This window comes from Zonotrichia leucophrys, chromosome 3, assembly GCF_028769735.1.
Source record: "Zonotrichia leucophrys gambelii isolate GWCS_2022_RI chromosome 3, RI_Zleu_2.0, whole genome shotgun sequence".
In the NCBI taxonomy this organism is placed as follows: Eukaryota; Metazoa; Chordata; class Aves; order Passeriformes; family Passerellidae; genus Zonotrichia; species Zonotrichia leucophrys.
In genome coordinates, this window is record NC_088172.1 from 110,038,317 (window position 1) to 110,046,208 (window position 7,892).

General features: G+C 52.5%; 1 protein-coding gene and 1 long non-coding RNA gene across 2 annotated transcripts; both read left to right on the top strand.

Annotated features, from left to right (window-relative positions):
* Positions 1–721: 721 nt before the first annotated feature.
* Positions 722–2,280, top strand: LOC135446237 (gallinacin-5-like). Its single transcript, XM_064709934.1, has 2 exons — positions 722–1,180; positions 2,150–2,280. Exons 1-2 carry the CDS (start codon positions 1,123–1,125, stop codon positions 2,278–2,280), a joined length of 189 nt encoding a protein of 62 aa, XP_064566004.1. The 5' UTR covers positions 722–1,122.
* A 165-nt stretch (positions 2,281–2,445) lies between these two features.
* LOC135446238 (uncharacterized) lies at positions 2,446–6,843 on the top strand. The gene is made up of 2 exons (XR_010439708.1): positions 2,446–6,089; positions 6,569–6,843. It is a non-coding gene; the product is annotated as an uncharacterized LOC135446238 (long non-coding RNA).
* Positions 6,844–7,892: the final 1,049 nt, after the last annotated feature.

Below are 7,892 nucleotides of genomic sequence, written 5' to 3' on the forward strand. Positions count from 1 at the left end.
CAAGGTGAAAAAGTAGATTTTAGGGTTTTTGATATGGGGGTTCAGGGGGGCAAGATGGAGGAATCTGGGCGTGTCCAGCCTTTCTCCTTCTTCTTCTCAGCCTCCATCTTCTGCTGTGATGTTGGCACTTACAGATTGGTTTGGAGTAGAAGCTCACTGTCTAACATAGGTGATAGGTATTGGGAAGTAATTGTAAACATTGTATACATAGTTTTTAGTATAAAAAGATAACACCAAGGCAGGCAGAGTGCCTCTGACTGTCTTGCTGAGCGGACCTAAGCTGGACAGGAGGAAGAATTTTATAGATAAGATACAATAAACAACCTTGAGACCAAGAAATGAAGAGCCCTGACTCTTTCTTCAAGCACCCTGCTGGGAAAAAAGCTTTTTAACTTTTCTCAGGGTCACTCTGACCAGCTAGAGACCCCAACAGTAGCACTTGATGAAACTGCAGCAAGGCTGAACACATTTATGAAGATGTTCCATCAAACAGCAAAGGGTTACACACAGCAAACTCCACCAAACAAAGCCACAATTAAAGCTTGTCCTTCCTAGGGCTGTGGATGTCATCCCAAGTGGCGTCTTCTCAGTTATTTTCAAGTGAAGCATAGAGAGCTCGCTTCCCGCGGTGGGAGGAGGACAGAGCTCCTTTGTGTGGTGAAAGCTGAGTGTTTGCCAAGGCCCAACGAACAGGGATGCTCTGTGTGTGTGTCCCCAGAGCTGTCCAGCAAACCACAGCACTGAGAAGTGCTTATGCAAGCCAGGATGACACAAGATCCTGGGCTGGAGGCCTGGGAATCCTTCTCAGGTGTCAGATGAGGAAAGCTCTGCTTGTTTTTCTCTGTCAGGGCAAGGAACAGAAAAAGGAGCTTTGGGGCTGGACATTTGGAGGACTCAGCCATCCCAAGGGATATTGTGACACGTGGAGGGACCAAACTGCTGCTGCTGGTGCCAGGAAGCTCCGAATCCCAGGCTGCTGAGTGCATCCTCCCACCAGTGACTGGTCACATCCCCCCTGCTTGGTTCTGTCCCCTGCACGACCTGCAGGAAGGGACCCTCCCACTCACCTCTGCCTCCTTCCTCTTCCCCACAGAACTGCGACTCTGCTGGCAACTCCCAGGCATGCGGATCCTGCCCGTCCTTTGGGCTCTGCTCCTCCTGGTGCTCCAGGGAGTGACAGGTAAGAAATGTGGAGGGTTTGTCCTCTGTCGTGTTTTTTAGGGAGGATTTGTCACCGGAACTGATGAGTCAGGTGTCAGTTCTCCTGGTGGCTGTGCCATCCCTGCTGGAGACCCTCTGACCTCACATCTTTAAGGAAGGACTCCAGGTGCAGGTTGTGCTGTTGAGACCAGAGCTGGGGCATTGTATTAAAGCTCTCATCCTTCCAAACCTGGGATTTGACCCCTCTCCATGCCTCCTGACCCTTGCATTTATGAGTCAGCAGTACTGGGCACAGCAGCTCTGCTGGAGAGGAGAAGGGAGGAAGGGAAATCCTGCTTCTACCCTTGGAGTTCTTCCTTGCTCCAGGAAGAAGGCAGCAGGCACAATGGAGACCTCTCCCAGAGTCTGCTTAGGGGTGTAGTGACTGTCTCCCATCCAAATGCCACAAACTCACCTGGATTTGTGCTGCAGGCACCTGCTCAGCAGCTGTGGCAGGGGACAAGCAGGGCTGGGCTAACTCTGGCCATGCAGGGACCGGGGCAGTGCTCAGCATCTCAGCTGAAAGTCTCCTTGTGACCGTGTTCACAGGGGTCTTAGGATGAGGGAAGAGATGCAGATCTGACTCCATGTTTCAGAAGGTTCAGAAGGCTTGATTTATTATTTTATGATATATATTATATTAAAACTATACTAAAAGAATAGAAGAAAGGATTTCATCAGAAGGCTGGCTAAGAATAGAAAAAGAAAGAATGAAAACAAAGGCTTGTGGCTTGGACACAGAGTCCGAGCCAGCTCACTGTGATTGGCCATTAATTAGAAACAACCACATGAGACCAATTACAGATGCACCAGTTGCATTCCACAGCAGCAGATAATCAATGTTCACATTTTGCTCCTGAGGCCTCCCAGCTTCTCAGGAGGAAAAATCCTAAGGAAAAGATTTTTCATAAAAGATGGCTGTGACATCTCCTCTCTCCGTGCCCTGCAGGGCTGTCCCCGGTTGGAGCATCAGCCCAGGAGTGCGAGCGCCGCGGGGGATTCTGCTCCCACCGCTCCTGCCCGCCGGGGATCGGCCGCATCGGCCTCTGCTCCGAGCGGGAATTCTGCTGTCGGATGTGAGTTCAGGGCTGCTGCTGCTGTCGGGGTTTGGGGTGAGGCTGTTGGGGAATAAAAAAGGGATTCTGCAGCCCGAGAGTACAGGGCACTGCTAAGCCTCGCTGCTGCCCTGGTGGGACAGGCACTGCCAGACCTTTCCATCCTACAGGCGCTGGTATCCCTGATGGGCTCCTGGATCCCCGAGCAGGACACCAGCCTGTTGGGATGATGCTGCCCGGAGGCACCAAGCACAGCCAGACCTGGATCCCATGGGAATCCCATCCCCCAGTGTCCCCAATACAAGGTGGTGGTCATTGCCACTGCCAAGATGTGTATCCTGGGTGTGCATCTCTTTCCTCTGTGTGTAGGGAAGGGCAGAGGGGATGGGGTGAATTTCTGACAGACATGGACACACAAACACTGTCCCACCATCCTCCCTCTCTCCTTGGTAGCCTCATCCACACCAGCATCTCCACACAGGGTGGGAGAGGGGACACAGGTGACACTCACAGGGACCCCAATGCCAGCCTTGTGGCTCAGCAAGGGGGCCCCAGCACCTCTCACAGAGGGCAGAGGGGTGGCTGTGACCACCCTAATTTCAGAGGGGTCTTGTTGGTTGAACACTCAGCTCCCAGGCTGGGTCAGAGTCCTTGTGGGCCTGTTCCATGGGACACACACTGGCCTGGTGTCCTTGGGTCCAGCCCCAGCTTTGGGGTACCAGGGGGTGTTGTGGGGTCCAGGTGTATCTGGGGAGTGGGAGAAGTCATTCTGCTCCAAAGGAAATAGGGACTGATGGCTGTGCCATGGGGCTTCTCAGGAGCTTGGAATTGAGTTTGGGGTCAGTGCTGGGAGGGTTTCAAGGCCTGGGGGCTCAGTTAGGAGCTCAGGTGGGTCATTGTGGATGGCTGGTGTGCAGATCCAGGATGCTCAGCTCATGGGGGCCATGGGGGTGGGCCCTGCACTGCCATGAGGCAACACTGCCTCATGGGCCCTGAACTGCCGTGAGCGACCATGGGGATGCTGGGGACACCCAGTGTTCCCCTCCATGGAGCAGGGCAGCCAGGGGTGGGAGCAGCCTCTCCTGGGGTATTGGGCATTGCTGTGGGGACAGAGAAGGTCAGATCAGGGTGCCAGCTGTGGGTCCAAGTCTGGGTCTGGATCAGCAAGGCCAAGCTGAAGCTCTGATGGGGTCGAGCACAAGATTCCCAGGTCAGAGCAGCTTCCCAAGGCAGGGCTGGCCCCAGCCATGGCCTCCCTGCAGTGGGGATTACAGAAGCCATTTCCACACCATAAGCAGCAATCCCTGGCTGTGCTGGCTCTGGGCTGGTCTTGAGTCTGGCTCCAAACCTCCAGGAGCAAAGATATTCCAAGGACTCAGCAATGGACGCCCAGTCCTACTTCTACAGATTGATGCTCAAGGAATGTCCCCATCCTGCATCAAGGCCAGGATGGATGGGGCTTGGAGCATCCTGGGATAGTGGAAGGTGCCCCTGCCCATGGCAGAGGTTGCAATGAGATGAATTCTGAAGTTCCTTCCGACCCAAACCATTCCATGATTCCATGCATCTCTCTGAGAGATGACACCAGCCCCTGTGTCCCTGATGTATCCAATCTCAATTTCCATTCTCCTCTCCAGGATCCAGCTCCAGGAGCTTTGGTGTCTCTGAGCAATGGACCAGCACCCTGGAGACACAGCACAGACTGTTTGTACAAAAAAAGTTACAAATAAAGTTCACTAGGAATGTAGGACAGGTAATAAGATGGATGTAGGACATGGCCAGGAAGCAGCCATGGATATATTGCCTCTTTCTCTCTCATGATCTTTCCTCCATGAGCACCTTGATCTTTATCTTTCTGAAATACCACAGAATTCCTATAAATCCAAAACCTCTCCTGATCAAATCCACACCTCTAAGGCCCGATATGGCCCTATGCACCTTCCTTCACCAATCTCCCATAGATTACCCATTTTTATACAGCATTTTGCTGTAGTTTTATATAGCATTTTGCTGCTAGTTGAACGACAATTTTAAATTTTGTACCAAGTAGGGCAGTTTCAGAAGCAGTGAGTGGATTCAGACAGAATGAGGTAAAGTGTGGTCTCCCCTGAGCAGATTTCCTCTTTGCACTGCTTGACTATTTGAATAGATATCAGAAAGGCATCCTCAGGCTTATCACTTCCTGGCAGGTGGAATGCAAGTCACCTTGGCAAGGATGAAGCTGTTCTTGTGATGCTAAAAAAGAAGGAAACCAACATTTTTTGAATGTTTCTGTGTGTCACACAGCACCAGCTCCCTAAGCAAACTGACAGGACAGGAAGAGACAGATATTTTATCAGAGAATCTCAGAATGGTTTGGGGAAAAAGGGGCTTATAAGGTTATCCAGTTCCAATCCCCACCATGATCAGGGACACCTTCCACTATCCCAGGTTGCTCCAAGCCCTGTCCAACCTGGCCTTGGACACTTCCAGGGATGAGGCAGCAACCTTTGGGCAACCTGTGCCAGGGCTTCACTTCCCTCACAGAAGAGGGAAGTGAAGCCGCCCTGCCTACTTCTGCCTGCACCCACCAGCCTGTTTTGTCCATCCCAGGTAGTTCATGCCATGCCACCACAGCCCGGTGCCGCTGTGCCGCAGGTGTCACAAGAGGTGTTGCATGGGGACAACGGTGCCATTGATTGCAACAGCCCCAGGAGGTCCCTCAGCCTCGGCTGTTGCATCAGAGAGGGAAAAGGAGAAGCCCCAGCATCCCCACATGGATGGGTGGCTTTCTGGTTGGCCGAGGGAAGATGTGTCAGCAAAAATCAGGGAATGTCCCCATGGCTTGCAACAATATAAAATCAGAGTGTTTTGGCCAAAAGAGTGCTCCTTGAACCCGAGGGCCACTGGACACAGCGATTCTTGTTGGGTTTGTGGCTGCCTGAGCACCCAGACCTTCATCAGGTAGGTGACTGTGGGGTCTCCTGGAAAAGGATCAGATGAGGTAATGGATTTCCCAGAGACTGAAACATCATTAAATGCTCCTGAGGTTGTCAGAGTGGCACAAACCTAAGAATTGTTTTTAAGAGGAAAGTAGAAGAAACATCATCCACTGTACCTAGAGGCAGCACCTTTGCAGTTTGGTGAACCACAGAGCTCAGGCTCCTGCCCCACCTGGGGTCCTGCCTGTCCCCATTGCCTTGGTGTCCCCTCTGCAGCTCTGTGAAGACCCAGGAGGAGCAGCAGCCATGAAGATCCTGTTCCTACTCTTCCCCCTGATCCTCCTGTTGGTGAGAGGGGGGGCTTCAGGTGAGAGGCAAAGTGGGGAGATGGGGAGAGGTGTGATCCTCCATTACTGGGGTTTTCCATGTCCTGGGAAGTGATCACTTTAGTGGGAGTGATGCAAAGGTAAGGGGAGATTGAGGAGAAAGGTGTTTCTCCAGTGATAGTTCTATAGGACACAGACTTGGGGTGGAAAGAGCCCATGGAAATAGAATATTTGTTTCTTTGGTGGGTTAGGAAGGAGTTTAGTTTCAGAATTCCACACCGAACCCACCTGTTCGTCTTTGGCTGTCTCTGAATGTTCTTCTGCCCTGTGTGTGATCTTTGCTGTGGGGAGGTTGGAGCTGAATCATCCACTGGCCAGAAATGCACAAACACCACCAGCTTTTTGCAACCACACACTGATCTTACAGATGACCGCTTTAACTGTTCTGTATGTTTCTTTCCCCATGGAAACCCAAAATGCAGCTGGATGCAGGAAAAGAGGGGGATTCTGCACTTATGGGAGATGCAACTTCCCTGCAAGACCCATTGGAAGATGCACACTGTATAGTGTGTGCTGCAAGAGATAAGGTCTGGAATCCTGCCTGAGCACAGAGTTCCCGCTTTTGTCCACAATGAAATATGTAGCAAATGTATTTCCTGTGAATGTCTGCTACATAATCGCTTTATCTATTCCTTGTGGGAGAGATGCCCATAAGGGACGGGAAAAGTCTTTTCTTTGGGGGTTTGGAGCTGTCCTGAGAGTAGAGTTGCAGCAGCCCCAGATCAGCCAGGGCCTCCCCACTCACCAAAGCCACCAAGGACTGAAATATTCTCTGTCCTTGGGCAGCACTGAGGACATGATCCAGGTGTGGTGGCATCTGCACAGCCCTGGAGCCAGGGCTGCCAGCACTGAGATAGCCCAGGCCCAACCTGGCTGCACTAAGGACTGCACCTCACCTGCCCTGAGCCTGACTCTGCTGCACCTCACCCTGGGCATTGCAGGGCAGGGGAGACAGTGGCAGGGAAAGGTACACCAGCTGATGTGCTTGTCTCTTTTCTTCTTACAGTGTCTGGGGCTGAGACCCTGAAATCCCCAAGCAGGACATGGCCCTCGCTTCTGGCTGATGTCCCCACCTGCTGATGTCCCCATGTGCTGATGTCCCCATGTGCTGATGTCCCCTGGCCTCGGTGGCTGTGCCGTGCCCAGCTGGGCTGGCAGCAGCAGTGGCAGCTGCTCCTGCTGGCTGCTGCTGGGCTGGAGCCCTGTGGTGCCAGCTCCAGTGTCTTTGGGGCAGGGGCTGCTTTTCCCGCCTTGAATAAAGACGAGCACTTTGGCATTGCAGGGCTGGGCCATGTCTGTGTGTCCTGCTGCTGCTGCAGGGCTGCTGTGCCTGCTGCCCCTGGGGCTGCCACTGCCTTGGTGGCAGCAGAAGGCCCTGGGCATGGAGCTGGGGCTGAGCAGCACCTGTGTCCCTGGGGATGCTCCTGCCTGGCCGTGCTTTGGGGATGCTGAGCCTGGCACTGCCTGCTGGGCCAGCCTGGCTGGGCTGCCTGTGCTGGGGCTGCCCTGCAGATGCTCCCTCTAGGGAGCAGGATCCTTATCTTGATCCTGCTGATTATGGGTGTCCCTTGTCCCTGGCAGCCTCAGCTCCATGTGCAGAGCTGTGCTGGGCGCTGTGTCCCTTCAGTGGCCATGGCCTTGGTCTTCCACAGGAGCTGTCCCTGCTGCTCATCCTTGTCCTGTTCATGTGACACAGCCTTCCCTGCTGTGGCTGTGCTGCTCCACACCCCATGCCACCAGGCAGGAGGAGGAGGACGAGGTCATGTAGCTCCTGTAGCTCATGGGTTAGGGTGACCTGTGAAATTGCTCCAAATTGAGCATGGCCAGAAAATGTCCAAAATTTTACACACAGGTAATAAGTGTGTTGTCTTTTCTCTGCTCATCTCAGGCAGTCTAGGGTGACAACACTGCTCCATCAAAAGCAGTGACTCGTCGATGTCTGCAAAGCAAACCTCAGGCATTAGGATTTGATTGGCTCAATATCTGTGTGTGTCCATGCCCACATGCCCAGGGAGCATCTTATGTCCCTGCCTGTTGCAGTGAAGACTTTCCTTCTCAAGAGTTCAAGAGTCATAGACTCAGAGAATTTATTACTAAAGTTTGTATTATAATGTTTTTGATGAAATGTAATGTATTATAATGGGTTATTTTATTACTAATATTTGGAAAGCCCTTTGAGATCATTGGGTCCCACTGTTCCCCCAGCACTAACACATGTCCCCAAGGGCCACATCTAATAGGCTGTGAAATTCTATCAGCGATGGTTACTCCTTCAGTGCCCTGGGCAGCCTGATCCAATGTTTGACCTCACTTTCTTCCAAGAAATTGTT